The sequence below is a fragment of the Lichenostomus cassidix genome, unplaced genomic scaffold (assembly GCF_008360975.1).
Source record: "Lichenostomus cassidix isolate B80296 unplaced genomic scaffold, HeHo_3.0 HiC_scaffold_40, whole genome shotgun sequence".
NCBI lineage: Eukaryota > Metazoa > Chordata > Aves > Passeriformes > Meliphagidae > Lichenostomus > Lichenostomus cassidix.
The window spans coordinates 2617097-2637661 of NW_028147459.1; the positions used below are offsets into that span (position 1 = coordinate 2617097).

Consider the following 20565-nt stretch of genomic DNA (forward strand, 5'->3'; position numbering starts at 1 on the left):
GTCCCCGACCCCACAGTCCCCAACCCCTGTCCCCTCGTTTTTGGGGTGTCCCCCCTTACTGAGGGTCCCTGTCGCCCCATTTCAGGGTGTCCTTGTCCCCTCACCGAGTGTCCCTGACCCCATAGTATCCCTGTCACCCCATTTCAGGATGTCTCTGTCCTGATTCTGGGGTGTCCCTGTCCCCTCACCGAGTGTCCCCAACCCCATTTTTGGGGTGTCCCCAACCCCACAGTGTCCCCAACCTCATTTTTGGGGTAACCCCAACCCCACAATGTCCCTGTCCCTCAGCAAGTGTCCCCAACCCCTTTTTGGGTTGTCCCCAACCCCAAAGTGTCCCTGTCCCTCACGAAGTGTCCCTGTCTCCTATTTTTGGGGTGTCCCCGACCCCAAATGTCCCTGTCCCTCACCAAGTGTCCCCAACCCCACAGTGTCCCTGACCCCATTTCGGGGTGTCCCTGACCCCTCAATGTCCCTGTCCCCTCACTGAGTGTCCCCAACCCCTTTTTGGGGTGTCCCCAACCCCACAGTGTCCCTGTCCCCTCACTGAGTGTCCCCAACCCCTTTTTGGGGTGTCCCCAACCCCTCAATGTCCCTGTCCCTCACCAAGTGTCCCTGTCCCCCATTTTTGGGGTGTCCCCAACCCCAAATGTCCCCATCCCCTCACTGAGTGTCCCCAACCCCACAATGTCCCCAACCCCATTTTGGGGTGTCCCCAACCCCATTTTTAGTGTAACCCCTACCCCCTCAATGTCCCTGTCCCTCACCAAGTGTCCCCAACCCCATTTTTGGGGTAACCCCGACCCCAAATGTCCTTGTCCCTCACCGAGTGTCCCTGACACCACAGTGTCCCTGTCCCTGACTGAGTGTCCCTCACCCCACAGTGTCCCTAACCCCATTTCGGGGTGTCCCCAACCCCTCAATGTCCCTGTCCCTCACCAAGTGTCCCCAACCCCATTTTTGGGGTGTCCCCTACCCCACAATGTCCCTGTCCCCTCACTGAGTGTCCCCAACCCCACAATGTCCCTGACCCCACAGTGTCCCTGTCCCTCACCAAGTGTCCCTGTCCCCCATTTTTGGGGAGTCCCCAACCCCAAATGTCCCTGTCCCTCACCGAGTGTCCCTGACACCACAATGTCCCTGTCCCTGACCGAGTGTCCCTCACCCCACAGTGTCCCTAACCCCATTTCGGGGTGTCCCCAACCCCTCAATGTCCCTGTCCCTCACCGAGTGTCCCCGACACCACGTCCACCTTCCCGGTCACTCCGTCGCGCTCGGCGATTCCTCCCCCTCTGGCCCCGTAGAGCCCCACGGCGTGAACCTCGTCCACGAAGGTCAGCGCGCCGTGGGCGTGGGCGACGTCACACAGCTCCGCCAGGGGGGCGATGGAGCCTGGGGTGGGGATTTGGGGTGATTTGGGGGAATTTTGGGGTGATTTAGGGGGAATTTAGAGGATTTGGGGTGATTTGGGGTGAGCTCTGTGCAATACCACAGAGTGCCACCAGGGGCGCTGCTGGGCTTCAGGTGGATGTGGAGGATTTGGGGTGATTTGGGGGAATTTTGGGGATTTGGGGTGATTTGGGGTGATTTTGGGGTGATTTGGGGGGAATTTAGGGGATTTGGGGTGAGCTCTGTGCAATACCACAGAGTACCACCAGGGGCGCTGCTGAGCTTCAGGTGGATTTGGGGTGATTTGGGGGAATTTTGGGGATTTGGAGTGATTTAGGGTGATTTAGGATTTGGGGTGATTTGGGATTGGTGATTGGGTGATTTGGTTTGGTGGGTGTTGGGGTTTGGGGTTGGTGTTGGGGTTGGGTGGGGGTTGGGTTTGGGGTTGGTGATTTGGGGGAGGATTTGGGGGAATTTAGGGGATTTGGGGTGATTTAGGGGGAATTTATGGGATTTGGGGTGATTTAGGGGTGATTTAGGGGGATTTGGGGTGAGTGCTGTGCTTCATCGGGCGCTCTTGGGCGATGGACCCTGGCTTGGGAATTTGGGGTGATTTGGGGGGAATTTAGGGGGAATTTAGGGGATTTGGGGTGATTTGGGGTGATTTCAGGGGAATTTAGGGGATTTGGGGGGAATTGGAGAGAATTGGGGTGGATTTGGGGGAAAACAAAGTGATTTAAGAGGGGATTTTAGGGGATTTTAGGGGAATTAAGAGAGATTAATGGATTTGGGGTGGAATCCGGCTATCTGGGGTTTTGGGGTGTCCCACTGACCGTCCATGGAGTGCACCGACTCGAAGGCCACGATTTTGGGGACCCCCGGGGGGCTCCTGGCCAGCAGCTCGTCGAGGTGCTGCGGGTCGTTGTGGCGGAAGATGTGCTTCGGGGCGCCGGAGCGGAGAATGCCCTGAACCATGGAGGAGTGGTTCCCCGAGTCTGAGAACATGTGGCAGCCTGGGGAGACCCAAAACACCCCAAAAATGCTGTTAGAAACCCTAAAAAGTCATCCCCAAGTCATAGAACGTGTGGCAGCCTGGGAACACCAAAAATACCCCAAAAACATGTTAGAAACCCTAAAAACTCATCCCTGAGTCAGAGAACATGTGACAGCCTGGGAAACCCCAAAAATACCCCAAAAATGCCCCAAAACCACCCCAAAAACATGTTAGGAACCCTAAAAAACTCATCCCCAAGTCAAAGAACATGTGGCAGCTTGGGAAAACCCAAAAAAAATCCCAAAAACATTAGAAACCCTAAAAAATTTATCCCGGAGTAGGAGAACATGTGACAGCCTGGGAAACCCAAAAATACCCCAAAAATATCCCATAAATACAGTCAGGAACCCTAAAAGAGTAAACCCAGAGTCAAAGAACATGTGACAACCTGGGAAAACCCAAAAATGCCCCAAAAATGCCCCAAAAACATGTTAGAAACCCTAAAAAACTTATCCCTGAGTCGGAGAACATGTGACAGCCTGGGGACACCAAAAATATCCCAAAAATACAGTCAGGAACCCTAAAAAACTCATCCCGGAGTCTGAGAACATGTGGCAGCCTGGGAAAACCCAAAAAAAATCCCAAAAACATTAGAAACCCTAAAAAAACTTATCCCAGAGTCCAAGAACATGTGACAGCCTGGGGACACCAAAAATATCCCAAAAATACAGTCAGGAACCCTAAAAAACTTATCCCGGAGTCTGAGAACATGTGGCAGCCTGGGAAAACCCCAAAAATGCCCCAAAAACATTAGAAACCCTAAAAAATTTATCCCGGAGTCGGAGAACATGTGACAGCCTGGGGACACCAAAAATATCCCAAAAATGCTGTTAGAAACCCTAAATAGTCATCCCCAAGTCATAGAACGTGTGACAGCCTGGGAAAACCCAAAATAAAAAATCCCAAAAACATGTTAGAAACCCTAAAAACTCACCCCTGAGTCAGAGAACATGTGACAGCCTGGGAAAACCCAAAAACACCCCAAAAGCACCCCAAAAACCTGTTAGAAACCTTAAAAACCTCATCCCTGAGTCGGAGAACATGTGGCAGCTTGGGGAAACCCAAAAATATCCCAAAAATGCCCCAAAAATATGTTAGAAACCCTAAAAAACTCATCCCCAAGTAGGAGAACATGTGACAGCCTTAAAAAAACCCCAAATACCCCAAAAACAGGTTAGAAACCCTAAAAAACACCCCAAAAACCTGCCCTGAGTCCGAGAACATGTGGCAGACTGGAAAAACCCAAAAATAACCTAAAACCACCCCAAAAACATGTTAGAAACCCTAAAAAACTTATCCTGGAGTCCGAGAACATGTGACAGCCTGGGAAAACCCCAAAAATCCATCAGAAAACCAAAAAAAACCCCCAAAAGCTCATCCCGGAGTCTGAGAACATGTGACAGCCTGGAGGAACCAAAAAATACCCCAAAAATGCTCCAAAAACATGTTAGAAACCCTAAAAAACTTATCCCGGAGTCCGAGAACATGTGGCAGCCTGGGGACACCAAAAATATCCCAAAAATGCTGTTAGAAAAACCTAAAAAGTCATCCCCAAGTCATAGAACGTGTGACAGCCTGGGAAAACCCAAAAATACCCCAAAAATACAGTCAGGAACCCTAAAAAACACCCCAAAAACCTGCTCCAAATCCGAGAATATGTGACAGCCTGGGAAACCCCAAAAATACCCCAAAAATCTGTTAGAAACCCTAAAAAACTCATCCCAGAGTCGGAGAACATGTGACATCCTGGAAAAACCCAAAAACACCCCAAAAATACCCCCAAAATACCCCAAAAACCTGTTAGAAACCCTAAAAACCTCATCCCTGAGTCAGAGAACATGTGGCAGCTTGGGGAAACCCAAAAATATCCCAAAAATACTGTTAGAAACCCTAAAAAGTCATCCCGAAGTCATAGAACGTGTGACAGCCTGGGAAACCCAAAAATACCCCAAAAATACCCCAAAATACAGTCAGGAACCCTAAAAAACTCATCCCCGAGTCTGAGAACATGTGGCAGCCTGGAAAACCCAAAAACACCCCAAAAACCTGTTAGAAACCCTAAAAAAACTTATCCCGGAGTCCAAGAACACGTGACAGCCTGGGGACACCAAAAATATCCCAAAAATACAGTCAGGAACCCTAAAAAACTCATCCCGGAGTCGGAGAACATGTGACAGCTTGGGAAACCCCAAAAATCCAACAGAAAACCCCAAAAAAACCCCAAAAACTCATCCCCCAGTCCGAGAACATGTGACAGCCTGGAAAACCCCAAAATACCCCAAAAACATGTTAGAAACTCTAGAAACCTTATCCCCGAGTCAGAGAACATGTGGCAGCTTGGGGAAACCCAAAAATATCCCAAAAATACTGTTAGAAACCCTAAAAAACCCTGTCCTGAGTGGGAGAACATGTGACAGCCTGGGAAACCCAAAAAATACCCCAAAAACCTGTCAGAAACCCCAAAACTCATAAAGAACCCCCAAAACACCCGAAAAAGCTGTTAGAAACCCCAAAAAACTCATCCCCAAGTCTGGGAAGATGTGGCAGCCTGGGGACCCCAAAAATCCATCAGAAAACCCTAAAAAAATCCCAAAAACCTGTTAGAAACCCTAAAAAACACCCCAAAAACCGGTTAGAACCCCAAAAAACCCCAAAATCTACCCCAAAAACCCATCGGGAGCCCAAAAGGACCTCAAGGACCTCAAAACCTTGGATTTCCCACCAGGATTTTTTGGGTTTCCTACAAAATCCCCTAATCCCACTCAGGTTTTTTGGGGCTTCTCATGGGTTTTTGGATTTTCTGTAGATTTTGGGATGCCAGATGGGAATTTTGGGGTTCCCCATGGATTTTTGGGATTTCCCATGGATTTTGGGGCTCCAAGGAGGATTTTAGGATTCCCCACTGGGATTTTTTGGGTTTCCAGGAGGAATTTTGGGGTTTCCAGGAGGATTTTTTGCGTTCCCCATGGATTTTTGGTATCCCCATTGATTTTTGGGGTTCCCCATGGATTTTAGGGGTTTCCAGGAGGAGTTTTGGGTTCCCCACAAATTTAGGGGTGCCAGGATGGAATTTTTGGGGTTTCTCCTTCAGATTTTTGGGGTTCCCAGGAGGATTTTTTGGGTTCCCCATGAATTTTTGGTCTCCCTGTGAATTTCAGGATGGAATTTTTGGTGTCTCCCCACAGAATTTTTGTTCCTCCCCACAGATTTTTGGGGTTTCTAATGGATTTTTGGGGTTCCCTGCATGGAATTTTTGGGTCTCCCCCAATATTTCTGTTCCTCCCCACAGATTTTTGGGTTCTCCGTTGATTTTTGCTCTCCCTATGAATTTCAGGATGGAATTTTTGGTATCTCCCCACAGATTTTTTGGAGTTCCCCATGGCTTTTTGGGTTCCCCACGACATTTTTTGTGCTCCCCAAGGATTTTTTTGGTCTTCTCATGAAATTTTTTGGGTTCCCCACAGATTTCTGTTCCAGGAGGATTTTTGATCTCCCAGATTTTTGGGTTCCCATGTTTGGGTTCCAGATTTTTGGTTCCCCACGGATTTTTTGGTTTCAGGAGCATTTTTGGTTCCCCACGAGATTTCTGGGTTCCCAAGGATTTTTTGGGTCTCCCCGTGGATTTCTGGGTTCCCTGGATTTTTGCCCCTATTTTTGGTCCCCACAGATTTTTTGGTTTTCAAGATTTTTGGTCTCCCCATGAATTTCGGGATGGAATTTTTTACCGGGCAGCAGCCTGGCCAGCGCCGTGTCATTTTTGGGGTTTTCCCATGGATTTTTTGGGTTCCCTACAGATTTTTGGTCTCCCTGCAGATTCCGAGATGGAATTTTTGTTCTTCCCCACAGATTTTTTGGAGTTCCCCATGGATTTTTTTTGGGCTTCCTGTGAACCTCAGGATGGAATTTTTGGCGCTCCCCAAAAATTTTTGGGTTCCCTGCGTAGAATTTTTTGGGTTCCCCACGGATTTCTGTTCCTCCCCACGGATTTTTGGTCTCCCCGTGAATTTCAGGACAGAATTTTTTGCTCTCCCCCCAGATTTTTGGGGTTCCTCACAGATTTTTTTGGGGTTCCCCAGTGATTTTTGGGGTTCTCCTCACCGGGCAGCAGCCTGGCCAGCAGGGTGTCATTTTTTGGGTTTTCCCATGGATTTTTTGGGGTCCCTTTGAATTTCAGGATGAAATTTTTTTGCTCTCCACCATATTTCTATTCCTCCCCACAGATTTTTGGTCTCCCTGTGAATTTTAGGACGGAACTTTTTACCGGGCAGCAGCCTGGTGTCGTTTTTTGGGGTTCCCCATGGATCTTTGGTCTCCCCGTGAATTTCAGGACGGAATTTTTTGCTCTCCCCCCAGATTTTTGGGTTCCTCCCAGATTTTTTTGGGGTTCCCCCGGGGTTTTTGGGGTTCTCCTCACCGGGCAGCAGCCTGGCCAGCGTGGACAGCGCCGTGTCGTTGGCGGCGAAGCACGAGGAGAAGAGGCAGGCGCTGGGCTGGCGGTGCAGCCGAGCCAAGGATCGCTCCAGGGCGCCGTGCAGGGGAGAAGTGCCGCCGATGTTCCGCGTGCCGCCCGCGCCCAGCCCGTGAGCAAACAGAGCTGCCCTGGGGGGAAAATGGGATTTTTGGGATTTTTGGGGATTTTTTTTGGGCTTTGGGGTGAGTGCTGTAGGAGGGCGCAATTCCACTGAGCACCACCAGGGGCGCTGTGGAGTGTCAGGTAGATGCGGTGAATTTTGGGAGAATTTGGGTGGGTTTGGGGTGGATTTTGGGTGGTTTTGGGGTTATTTTGGGGTTTGGAGGGGTGTTGTAGGGATTTGGGATGAGTTGGGGTGATTCAAAGGGATTTTCGGGTGATTTGGGGTGATTTTGGGATGATTAGGGGAGATTTGGGAGAAGTGCTTCCGATGTTCCGAGTGCTGCCTGCGCCCAGCCCGTGAGCAAACAGAGCTGCCCTGGAGAAAAATTCAGGAATTTTTGGGATTTTTTGGGGATTATTTTGGGATTTTTTTGGGGTTATTTTGAGATGTTTTTGGGGTTATTTTTGGGTGATTGCTGTAAGAGGCTGCAATGACACAAAGCGCCACTAGGGGCGCTGTTGAGCTTCAGGAAGATTTGGCGGATTTTGGGGTTGTTTTTGGGATTATTTTGGGGTTATTTTGGGGTGTGTTGGGGTTTTGGGGTGATTTGAGAAGATTAAGCAGTGATTGAAGGGGATTTTGGGAGGATTTGGGGTGATTTGGGATCATTTTGGGGTGGATTTTGGGGGAATTTGGGAGAAGTGCCACTGATGTTCTGAGTGCCACCTGTGCCCAGCCCGTGAGCAAACAGAGCTGCCCTGGGGGAAAATTCAGGAATTTTTGGGATTTTTGGGGATTTTTTGGGGATTTGGGGTGAGTGCTGTAGGAGGGTGCAATTCCACGGAGCACCACCAGGGGCACTGTTGAGCTTCAGGTAGATGTGGTGGATTTTGGGAGAATTTGGGTGTGTTTGGGGTGATTTGGGGTGGATTTTGGGGGGATTCGGGGTTATTTTTGGGTTTGGAGGGGTTTTCTAGGGATTTGGGATGAGTTGGGGTGATTCAAAGGGATTTTTGGGTGATTTGGGTGGATTTTGGGATGACTTTGGGTGGATTTGGGAGAAGTGCCGCCGATGTTCCGAGTGCCGCCCGCGCCCAGCCCGTGAGCAAACAGAGCTGCCCTGGGGGAAAAATGGGATTTTGGGGGGTTTTTTTGGATTTTTTGGGGGTTATTTTGGGATTTTTTGGGGATATTTTGGGATTTTTTTGGGATATTTTGGGATTTTTTTGGGGTTATTTTTGGGTGATTGCTGTAGGAGGCTGCAATGCCACAAAGCGCCACTAGGGGCGCTGTTGAGCTTCAGGGAGATTTGGTAGATTTTGTGGGTTTTTGGGGTGGATTTTGGGGTTATTTTGGGGTTTGAAGGGGTTTTGGGGTGATTTGGGAAGGTTAAGAGGTGATTGAAGGGGATTTGGGGAGGATTTGGGGTGATTTGGGATCATTTTGGGGTGGATTTTGGGTGGATTTTGGGGGGATTTCAGGATTTTGAGTGGGATTTTTGGGAATTTCAGGATTTTAAGTGGCATTTCCCTGAAATTTCAGGATTTTTCTCCTTTTTTTGTTCCTCACCTGGCAGCTCTGAGCACCTCTGGGTGTTTTTGGGATTTTTAATGGGATTTCAGTGGATTTAAGTGGATTTTTGGGGGATTTTGATCAGAATTTTTTGGGATTTCCATGGAATTTCGGGATTTTTCTCCTTTTTTGTTCTCACCTGGTGGCTCTGATCACCTTGGGGCGTTTCAGGGATTTTTAGTGGAATTTCAGTGGATTTCAGTGGATTTCTGGGGATTTCAGTGGATTTAAATAGATTTTTGGGGGATTTTGATCAGAATTTTTTGGGATTTCCCTGAAATTTCCGGATTTTTCTCCATTTTTTGGGTTCTCACCTGGCAGCTCTGAGCACCTCGGGGTGTCGATTCATCCCGAAGCAATCATTGGGATTTTTGAGGAATTTAAGTAGATTTAAGTGAATTTTTGGGCGATTTTCAGGGAATTTCAGGATTTGGAGTGAGATTTAAGTGAATTTTTGTGGTGTCTTTGAGATTTTTAATGGGATTTCAGTGGATTTAAGTCGATTTTTGGGGGATTTTTGGGATTTTTAGTGGGATTTCAGTGGATTCAAGTGGACTTTTGGGGGATTTCAGTGGATTTTTGGGGGATTTTGATCAGAATTTTTTGGGATTTCCCTGAAATTTCCAGATTTTTCTCCATTTTTTGGGTTCTCACCTGGCAGCTCTGAGCACCTCGGGGTGTCGATTCATCCCCAGGTAATCACTGGGATTTTTGGGGAATTTAAGTAGATTTAAGTGGATTTTTTGGGGATTTTTAGGGAATTTCAGGATTTTGAGTGAGTTTTAAGTGGATTTTTGGGGGATTTTGATAAGAAATTTTTTGGGATTTCCATGGAATTTCGGGATTTTTCTCCTTTTTTGTCCTCACCTGGTGGCTCTGAGCACCTTGGGGTGTTTCAGGGATTTTTAGTGGGATTTCAGTGGATTTCAGTGGATTTCTGGGGATTTCAGTGGATTTAAATAGATTTTGGGGGGATTTTGATCAGAATTTTTTGGGATTTCCCTGAAATTTCAGGATTTTTCTCATTTTTTGTTCCTCACCTGGCAGCTCAGAGCACCTCGGGGTGTCGATTCATCCCTAAGTAATCATTGGGATTTTTGGGGGAAATTAAGTAAATTTAAGTGGATTTTTAATGGGATTTCAGTGGATTTAAGTGGATTTTTATCGGGATTTTTGGGGATTTTCATGGAATTTCATCATTTTTTTGCCCTCACCTGGCGGCTCGGGGTGTCTGCTCATGCCCAGGTAGTTGTTGGGATTTTTGGGGCATTTGAGTAGATTTAAGTGGATTTTTGGGGGATTTTTTTGATTTATAGTGGGATTTCAGTGGATTTAAGTGGATTTTTATTGGAATTTTTGGGGATTTTCATGGAATTTCATCATTTTTTTGTCCCTCACCTGGCAGCTCGGAGCACCTCTGGGGGTTTTTGGGATTTTTAATGGGATTTCAGTGGATTCAAGTGGACTTTTGGGGAATTTCAGTGGATTTTTGGGGGATTTCGATCAGAATTTTTTGGGATTTCCCTGAAATTTCAGGATTTTTCTCATTTTTTTGCCCTCACCTGGCAGCTCTGAGCACCTCGGGGTGTCAATTCATCCCTAAGTAATCATTGGGATTTTTGGGGAATTTAAGTAGATTTCAGTGGATTTTTGGTATTTTTAATGGGATTTCAGTGGATTCAAGTGGATTTTTGGGGGATTTTTGGGATCTTTAGTGGGATTTCAGTGGATTTAAGTGGATTTTTATTGGAATTTTTGGGGATTTTCATGGAATTTCATCATTTTTTGACCTCACCTGGCGGCTCGGGGTGTCTGCTCATGCCCAGGTAGTTGTTGGGATTTTTGGGGCGTTTGAGTAGATTTAAGTGGATTTTTGGGGGATTTTTTTGATTTTTAGTGGGATTTCAGTGGATTTAAGTGGATTTTTATCGGGATTTTTGGGGATTTTCATGGAATTTCATCATTTTTTTGTCCCTCACCTGGCAGCTCGGAGCACCTCTGGGGGTTTTTGGGATTTTTAATGGGATTTCAGTGGATTCAAGTGGACTTTTGGGGAATTTCAGTGGATTTTTGGGGGATTTCGATCAGAATTTTTTGGGATTTCCCTGAAATTTCAGGATTTTTCTCATTTTTTTGCCCTCACCTGGCAGCTCTGAGCACCTCGGGGTGTCAATTCATCCCTAAGTAATCATTGGGATTTTTGGGGAATTTAAGTAGATTTCAGTGGATTTTTGGTATTTTTAATGGGATTTCAGTGGATTCAAGTGGATTTTTGGGGGATTTTTGGGATCTTTAGTGGGATTTCAGTGGATTTAAGTGGATTTTTATTGGAATTTTTGGGGATTTTCATGGAATTTCATCATTTTTTGACCTCACCTGGCGGCTCGGGGTGTCTGCTCATGCCCAGGTAATTGTTGGGATTTTTGGGGCGTTTGAGTAGATTTAAGTGGATTTTTGGGGGATTTTTTTGATTTTTAGTGGGATTTCAGTGGATTTAAGTGGATGTTTTTGGGATTTTTTAATGGGATTTCATTGGTTTTAAGTGGATTTTTATCGGGATTTTTGGGGATTTTCATGGAATTTCATCATTTTTTTGTCCCTCACCTGGCAGCTCGGAGCACCTCGGGGTGTCGGCTCATGCCCAGGTAGTCGTTGGAGCACCAGAGCTGCACGGGGCGCCCAGGTGAGCCCAAGGTGGCCATCGGGGGGCTTTGGGCACTTCGTCCCACCGAGGTGAACTGCCGGTAGGTGTGAGAGCGGCGCAGGCCGGCCAGGCGGGCCAGGAACAGCGAATCGTAGGGGAACGAGTCCTCTGAAGGGTTAAAAATATCAGAAAATATCCTAAATCCCATTGGACAACCCGAAAATCCCATTGGAAAAATCCCCAGTCCAAAATCCCATTGGAAAAACCCCAATCAGGGAGTCCTCTGGGGGGTTGAAAGGGTTAAAAAATATCCTAAAATTATCCTAAATCCCATAGAAACCATCCCTGAACAGCAAGTCGTATGGGAAGGAGTCCTCTGAAGGGTTAAAAAATAGCTGAAATTATCCTAAAATATCCTAAAATATCCTAAATCCTATAGAAACCATCCTTGAACAGGGAATCGTAGGGGAACGAGTCCTCTGGGGGGTTGAAAGGGTTAAAAAATATCCTAAAATATCCTAAATCCCATTGAACAACCTGAAAATCCCATTGGAAAAATCCTCATCCCAAAATCCCATTGGAAAAACCCCAAACAGGGAGTCCTCTGGGGGGTTGAAAGGGTTAAAAAATATCCTAAAATTATCCTAAATCCTATTGAACAACCCGAAAATCCCATTGGAAAAATCCCCATCCCAAAATCCCATTGGAAAACATAAAAATCCCATTGTTTCCCCCAAAATCCCATTGGAAAAATCCCCAGTCCAAAATCCCATTGGAAAAACCCCAATCAGGGAGTCCTCTGGGGGGATGAAAGGGTTAAAAAATAGCCTAAAATATCCTAAAATATCCCAAAATATCCTAAAATATCCTAAATCCTATAGAAACCATCCCCAAACAGTAAATTGTAGGGGAACGAGTCCTCTGAAGGGTTAAAAATATCAGAAAATATCCTAAAATATCCAAAATCCCACTAAACTACCCAAAAATCCCATTGGAAAAATCCCCATCCCAAAATCCCATTGGAAAACATAAAAATCCCATTGTTTCCCCCAAAATCCCATTGGAAAAAACCCCAATTAGTAATCCTGTCACAGAACACAAAAATCCCAATTTTTCCCCAAAAAATCCCATTGTTTGCCCCAAAATCCTGTTCTTCCCACCAAAAATCCCATTGGAAAAACCCAAAACCCCAAAATCCCATTGTTTCCCCCAAAATCCCATTATAAAACACTAAAATCCCAATGTTTTCACTGAAATCCCATTGTTCCCCCAAAATCTTGCTCTTCCACCCCAAAATCCCATTGGGAAACAGCAAAATCCCATTGTTTTCCACCCAAAATCCCATTGTTTCCCCCAAAAATCCTGTTCTTTCCACCCAAAATTCTGGTTTTCCTACCAAAAATCCCACTGGAAAACACCAAAATCCTGGTTTTCCCCCAAATCCCATTGTTTCCCCTAAAACCTCATTGTTCCCCCAAATTCTGTTCTTCCCACCCAAATCCCAAATTCCCCAAATCCCCCAAAATCCCAAATCCAAAATCCCAAATCCCTCAAATTTCCCCCAAAACCTTCAAATCCAATTTCCCCAAATCCCAAACTCCCCGAATCCCAAATCCCCCAAATTTCCCCAAATTTCAACCCAAAATTCTCAAATTCCCCAATTTCCCCAAATCCCTCAAATCCCAAATCCCCCAAATTTCCCCCAAAACCCTCAAATTCCCCAATTTCCCAAAATCCTCAAATTCCCCAAACCCCCAAATCCCCAATCCCAAATCCAAAATCCCAAATTCCCCAAATTCCAAATCCAAAATCCCAAATCCCCCAAATTTCCCCAAATCCCAAATACCCCGAATCCCGCAAATCCCTCCAAACCCCAAAATTTCCCCCAAAATCCTCAAATTCCCCAATTTCCCCAAATCCCAAACCCCCAAACCTCCAAATCCCAAATCCCAAATCCCAAATTTCCCCCAAATTTCCCATAATCCCCCAAAATTCCCCCAAAATCCCAAAATCTCTCACCTGGCAGGTTTTCCTCCAATCGTTTCTCGTGGATTTCCTCAGATTCCCCAAATTCCAGCAGCCAATCCAGAGGCTCTGGGGGGTCAAAGGTCATCAGAATCCCAAAAAAAAACCCCAAATCCCAAAACCCCCCAAAAAACAAAAAAAAACCCCAAAAAACCAGAATCCCCAAAAACCAAAAAAACCCAAAATCCAAAAAACACAAAATAAAAAAATAAAAAAAACAAAATCCCAAAATAATCCCCAAATTCCCAGAATCCCAAAAGCAAAAAAAACCCAAAAATTCCAGAAAATTTTTTAAAAATCAAAAAACATCCCAAAAATTCAAAAGTCCCAAACCCACCCAAAAATCCCTCCCCAAAAAAATCCACAAAAAATCCAAAAAATTCCCCAAAAAATCCCCAAAAAATCCCAAAATCCAAAAAAATTCCCCAAAATCCCCCAAAAATCCCCAAAAAATCCCCCCAAAAAATCCCCAAAAATCCCCAAAAATCCCAAAAAAATTCCCAAAAAATCCCAAAAAATCCCCAAAAAATCCCCAAAAATCCCCAAAAAATCCCAAAAAATCCCCAAAATCCCAAAAACCCCAAAAACCCCCAAATTTCCCCAAAATCTCCCAAAATCTCCCAAAATTCCAACAAAATCTCCCAAAATCCCCCAAAATCCCTCAAAATCCCCAAAATCCAAAACACCCAAAAATTAAAAAACCCTCAAAATGTCCCCAATCCCCAAAAAAATCCTCAAAAATCCCCAAAAATCCCACAAAATCCCCGAAAAATCCCCAAAAAATCCCAAAATATCCTGCAAAATCCCCAAAAAATCCCCAAAAATCCCAAAAAATCCCCCAAAAAACATGAAAAATCCTGCAAAAATCCCAGAAAATCCCGCAAAATCCCAAAAAAATCCCACAAAATCCCAAAAAATCCCCCAAAAAACATGAAAAATCCTCTAAAAATCCTAGAAAATCCCGCAAAATCCCCAAAAAATCCCCAAAAAACCCCCAAAAATATCCCAAAATCCCCCAAAATTCCCAAAAAAATCCCCAAAAAATCCCAAAAAATCCCCCAAAAATTCCCAAAAATCCCCCAAAATCCCCAAAAATCCCCAAAAAATCCCCAAAATCCCCAAAAATCCCCAAAAAATCCCCAAAAATCCCCCAAAAAATCCCCAAAATCCCCAAAAATCCCAAAAATTCCCCAAAATCCCCCAAAAATTCCCCAAAAATCCCAAACAATCCCAAAAATCCCGAAAAACCCAAAAAATCCCCAAAATCCCCAAAATCCCCCAAAATCCCCCAAATCCCCAAACAATCCCAAAAATCCCAAAATCTCCCAAAAAAACCCAAAAATCCCCAAAAATCCCCCAAAAACCCCAAAAACCCCAAAAATCCCCCAAAACCCTCCAAAAATCCCCAAAAAATCCCCCAAAAAACCCAAAATCCCCCAAAATCCCCAAAAATCCCCAAAATCCCCAAAATCCCAACCCCTCACCCTTCTCCAGGGATGTCACATCCTCCTGCAGCTCCGGCGCTGCTCGCTGCACGAATTTGGGATTTTCTTGTCCCTCCAGAGCCATGAAGGGACAGGGAGAGCCTGAGGGGACATCGCCTGGGGACACAGAAATAGCCTAAAAACCCCGAAAGATCCCAAAATATCCCAAAAATACCCAAAATATCCCCAAATCCCCCAAAAAAAAAAAACAGAAAGAGACCAGAAAACCAAAAAAAATCCCACAAATCACCAAAAAATCCTGTAAAAGCCCCAAATTCCAGAAAAATCCCAAAACAGACCTGAATTCCCAAAATATCCTGAAATAGACCAGAAATCCCCCCAAAAAATCCCAAAACAGACCCAAATTCCAGAGGAAAACACAGAATAGCCACAAATCCCAAATAAATCCCATAACAGCCACCAAATCCTGAAATAATCCCACAAGGGCCTCAAATCCCCACAAAAATCCCAAATTTCCTCCAAAAATCCCATAAGAGCCCCAAATTTCAGAAAAATCCCATAATGCCCCCAAATGCCCCAAAAAACCCAAACCAGACCCAACTAGCCAAAAATATCCCGAAATAAACCCGAAATCCCAAAAAATCCCGAAACAGACCCAAAATCCAGAAATATCCCAAATTCCCCCCAAAAAATCCCATAGCAGCTGCAAATCCCAGAAAAAACCCAAAACAGCCCCAAATCCCACAAATATCCCAAATTCCAGAGAAAAACCCAAACCAGCTGCAAATTGCAGAGAAAAACCCATAAGAGCCACAAACCCCAAAATTATCCCAAAACAGCCCCAAAGACCCCAAAAGTTTCCAATTCCACCCAAAACTCCCCCAAACCCCAAAATTCCTCCAATCTCACTGAGAACACCCCAAATCCCTCCAAAATCCCACCCAGAACTCCACCAATCCCACCCCAAAATCCCAAAACTCCCCAAAATTCACTCAACCTCACCCAAACCCCCCAAAATTTCCCCAATTCCACCCAAAATTGCTTCATTCCCACCCTCGACTTCCCCAAATTCCCCCAAAATTTCTCTGCCTCGTCCCAAAACACCCCAAAACTCCTCCAATCCACCCAAAATTCCCCCAAACTGCTCCCAAAACCCAAAAATTCCTCCAATCTCACCCAAAAATTCCCCAAATTCCCCCCAAACTTCCCCAAAACTCCCCCAATCCCATCAAAAAAACCCAAAATTCCTTCAATCCCACCCCAAACTCCCCCAAAACCCCCAAAATGTCTTCAGCCCCACCCAAAAAACCCCAAAAGTCCCTCAATCCCACCCAAAACTCCTTCAATCCCCCAAAAACTTCCCTAAAACTCTTCCCACTCCCCCAATCCCACCCAAAACCCCAAAATTTCTTCACTCGAACCCTGAACCCCAAAACCACCCAAATCCCACCCAAAACTTCCCCAAATTCCCCAAAAATTCCTTCAATCCCACCCCAAACACCTCCAAAACCCCAAAAGTCCCCCAAATCCCCAAAATTCCCCTAATCCCACCCAAAACTGCTCTTATCCTGCCCTAAAACTCCCCCAAACTGCCCAAAACACCCCAAAACTCCCCAAATCCAACCCAAAATCCCCCAAACTGCTCCCAAAACCCCAAAATTCATTCCACCCCACCCCAAAAACCCCAAAACTCCTCCAATCCCACCCAAAACTCCTCCCATTCCCCCAAAACACCCCAAAATTCCTTTAATCCCACAAAAACTTCCTCAGCCTCACCCCAAAATTCCTCCAAAACCCCAAAACTTCCCGAAATCCGCCCAAAACCCCAAAATTCACTCATCCACCCCCAAAACTGCCCTAAAACTCCTTCAATCCCCCAAAAAACTTCCCCAAAATTCCTCCAAAATCCCAAAAAAACTTCCCCAAAATTCTTCCCATCCCCCCAAACCCCCAAAATTCCTTCAATCTCACCCAAAACTTCCCCAAATTCCCCAAACTTCCCCCAAACTTCCCCCAATCCCATCAAAAACCCCAAAATTTCTTCAGTCGAACCCTGAACCCCAAAACCCCCCAAATCCCACCCAAAACTTCCCGAATTCCCTAAAATTCCTTCAATCCACCCCAAACTCCCCCAAAACCCCAAAATTTCCCCAAATCCACCCAAAACCCCAAAATTCCCCAAATCCCACCCCAAACTGCTCTTATCCTGCCCTAAAACTCCCCCAAACTGCCCCAAAACTCCCCCAAATCCCACCGAAAAGCCCCAAATTTTTTCCAGCCCGACCCCAAAATTCCCCCCAAAACCCCAAATTTTGGGGTTGGTACCTGGGTGGGGGAGGGGCGGGGCGGTGGCGAGCGCTCTGACCAGCCAGGGGTGGCGAGCGAGGATCGGGCAGCGCAGCAGAGCCGACATGGGGCTGGGGGAGGGGAAAAATCCTAAAAATCACACCGGGAACCCCAAAAACCACACCGGGAACCCCAAAACCCCAAAAACCGCCCCAAAACCCAAAAAAACCTCCCCGGAAAACTCCAAAACCGCCCTAAAAAACCCCAAAAACCACCCCAAACCCAAAAAAAACTGCCCAAGAAATCCCCAAAAACCATCCCAAAACCCAAAAAAAACCCCACCCCGGTAACCCCAAAAAAACAGCCCAAAAAACACCCCGAAAATCCCAAAAAACCACCTCAGAACCCCAAAAACAAACCCCAAAAACCCCTAAAGCAGGGCAGACATGGGATTGGGAGGGAAAATCCTAAAAATCACACCGGGAAACCCAAAAAACCACCCCAAAACCCAAAAAAAATACCCAAAAACCCCCAAAACTGGCCCAAAAAAACCCCCAAAACCACCCCAAAACCCAAAAAAACCGCCCTGGAAAACCCCAAAAAACCTCAAAAAACCCCCAAACCACCCCAAAATAACCCGAAACCATCCAAAAACCCCAGAACCCCAAAACCTATCCCAGAGACTCCAAAAAGAAACCCCAAAAACCCCTAAGGCAAGGCCGACATGGGGCTGGGGGGAAAAATCCTAAAAATCATACCGGGAAACCCAAAAAAACAACCCAAAAAAACCCCAAAAAGAACCCCCAACAAACCCAAAAAGCCACCCCAAACCCCAAAAAAACCACCCCGGAAACCCCAGCAAACATCCCAAAAATCACCCCAAAAAACCCAAAACCACCCCAAAGGAGGGAAGACATGGGGCTGGGGGAAAATCCTAAAAATCACACTGGGAAACCCCAAAAAACCAAAAAACCACCCCAAAAAACATCCCAAAACCACAAAAAAAACCCCAAAAAACCCCCAAACCCACCCCAAAACCCAAAAAAACCACCCCGGAAAACCCCAAAACTGCCCTAAAAAAACCCAAAAACCACCCCAAAAATCCCTAAAACCACCCCAAAACCCACCCCAAAACCCAAAAAAACCCATTCAAAACCATCCCAAAACTGCCCCAAAAAACCCCAAAAACCACCCCAAAACCCTAAAAAACCACCCCGGAAAACCCCAAAAAACACACTGGAAACCCCAAAACCACCCCAAAAAACCACCCCAAAAATGACACCAAAAAACACCCCGAAAGTCCCAAAAAAACACCTCAGAACCCCAAAAACAAACCCGAAAAACCCCTAAAGCAGGGCAGACATGGGATTGGGAAGGGAAATCCTAAAAATCACACTGGGAAACCCAAAAACCACCCCAAAACCCAAAAAAATACCCAAAACCCCCAAAACTGGCCCAAAAAAACCCCAAAACCACCCCAAACCCCCAAAAAAACACCCCAGAAAACCCCAAACCCAGCCCAAAACCCAAAAAAACCGCCCAAAAACCACCCCAGAACCCCAAAACCTATCCCAGAAACCCCAAAGCAGGGCAGACATGGGGCTAGGAGAGGGAAAATCCTAAAAATCACACCGGGAACCCCAAAAAACCCCAAAATCCAAAAAAACCCCCCCAAACCCCCCCAAAAACGCCCTGGAAGCCCCTAAAACACCCCCTGGAACCCCAAAAACCACCCCCGAAAATCCCAAAACCACCCCGGGAACCCCAAAACACCCCAAAAAACCCCAAAAACGACAAAAAAACCCACCTGAAATCACCCCGGAAACCCCCAAAACCCCCCAAACACCCCAAAACCCCAAAATCACCCAAAGAACTCCTAAAACCCCAAAAACTGTCTCAAAAAACCCAAAAAACCAACCTGGATAACCTGGAAACCCCAAAAATTACCCCTGAAACCCCAAAACCCCCAAAAATCCCAAAACCACCCCAAAAACGGCCCCGGAAACCCCAAAAATCCCCATAAACCACCCTGAAAACCAAAAAAAATTACCCCTGAAACCCCAAAAAACCCCCAAAAATCCCAAAAACGACCCCGAAAACCCCAAAAAACAACTCAAAGAACCCCAAAAACCCCAAAACCACCCTGAAAATTCCTAAAACGACCCCAGAAACCCCAAAAAAACCCATAAACCACCTTGGAAACCCCAAAAGTCACCCCTGAAACCCCAAAAACCAACCCAAAAATCCCAAAAACCATCCCTGAAACCCAAAAACGACCCCGAAAAACTCCAAAAAACTCCAAAACTCACCCAAGGAAGCCCCAAACCCCCAAAAACTAACTCCGAAAAACCCAAAAACTAACTCAAAGAACCCCAAAAATCGCCCCAAAACCACCCCAAAATCCCAAAAACCACCCCGGAAACCCCAAAAATTACCCCTGAAACCCCAAAACCCCCCAAAATCCCAAAATCACCCTGGAAACCCCCCCAAAAACGACCCCAGAAACCCCAAAAATCTCAATAAACCACCCTGGAAACCCCAAAAAACGCCAAAAATCCCAAAAACCACCCCAGAAACCCCTAAAACCACCCTGGAAACAAAAACCCCATAAACCACCCTGGAAACCCCAAAAGTCACCCCTGAAACCCCAAAAACCAACCCAAAAATCCCAAAAACCACCCCGAAAAACTCCAAAAAACTCCAAAACTCACCCAAAGAAGCCCCAAAACCCCAAAAACTAACTCAAAAAAACCCAAAAACCAACCTGGATAACCTGGAAACCCTAAAATTGCCCAAAACCACCCCCAAAAAACCCCAAAAATCACCTCAAACCCTCCTCGTCCTTCTCATCCTCCATCCGAAAATCCCAAAAATTTGGGGTTTGGGGGGGGAATTTTGGGGTTTTGGGGGCATTTTTTGGGGTGATTTTATGGGGTTTGGGGGAATTTTGGGGATTTTTGGATAATTTTTGGGAGTTTTGGGGGTTTTTTGGGGGGTTTGGGGGATTTCTGGGAAAATTTGTGGGTTTGGGTGGAATTTTGGGGTATTGCGGATTTTGGAGGTTTTGGGGGATTTTTGGGTAATTTGGGGGATTTGGGGAAATTTTTGGGGAGTTTTGGGGGAATTTTGGGGGTTTTGGGGTTTTGGGGTAATTTTTGGGGATTTGGGGAAAATTTATTGGGTTTTGGGTGGAATTTGGGGGTTTTGGGGGATTTTTTTGGGGTTTTGGGGGAGATTTTTTGGGGGTTTTTGGAGCGATTTAGGGGGTATTTTGGGGCGGATTTCTGGTATTTTAGGGGCTTTTGTAGGGTTTTAGGGTTTTTGGGAGGAATTTATGGTTTTTTTGCAGAGTTTTTGGGGACAATTTATGGGTTTTTTGGGGTTTTGGGGACAATTTATGGGGTTTTTTTGGGGTTTGGGGACAATTTATGGCGATTTTTGGGGGGTTTTGGGGACAATTTATGGGATTTTTTTGGGTTTTGGGGTCAATTTATGGGTTTTTTTGGGTTTTGGAGACAATTTATGGGGTTTTTTTTAGGTTTCCGGGGCGATTTTGGGCAGTTTTTTTGGGTTTCGAGC

The 20565-nt window shown here is 45.9% G+C and overlaps 1 protein-coding gene across 7 annotated transcripts in view; it reads right to left on the reverse strand.

Moving 5' to 3' along the window:
* Positions 1 to 20565, reverse strand: part of LOC146422551 (5-aminolevulinate synthase, erythroid-specific, mitochondrial-like) — a 30938-nt gene that overhangs the window by 8790 nt on the left and 1583 nt on the right. The window contains exons 1-9 of one of the 7 annotated variants that reach the window (XM_085046176.1): positions 19812 to 19872; positions 17026 to 17117; positions 14740 to 14856; positions 13250 to 13324; positions 11208 to 11398; positions 8901 to 8917; positions 6855 to 7039; positions 2220 to 2399; positions 1225 to 1389 (exon numbers count right to left, since the gene is read on the reverse strand). In XM_085046176.1, the coding sequence (XP_084902302.1) occupies positions 1225 to 1389; positions 2220 to 2399; positions 6855 to 7039; positions 8901 to 8917; positions 11208 to 11398; positions 13250 to 13324; positions 14740 to 14856; positions 17026 to 17117; positions 19812 to 19843 (1054 nt within the window). In that variant the 5' untranslated portion in view covers positions 19844 to 19872. Of the gene's footprint in view, positions 1 to 1224; positions 1390 to 2219; positions 2400 to 6854; positions 7040 to 8900; positions 8918 to 9240; positions 9258 to 10729; positions 10747 to 11190; positions 11399 to 13249; positions 13325 to 14739; positions 14857 to 17025; positions 17118 to 19811; positions 19876 to 20565 lie in introns of those variants that run through there. The other 6 variants (XM_085046174.1, XM_085046175.1, XM_085046173.1 and 3 more) reach the window with 6 other exon arrangements.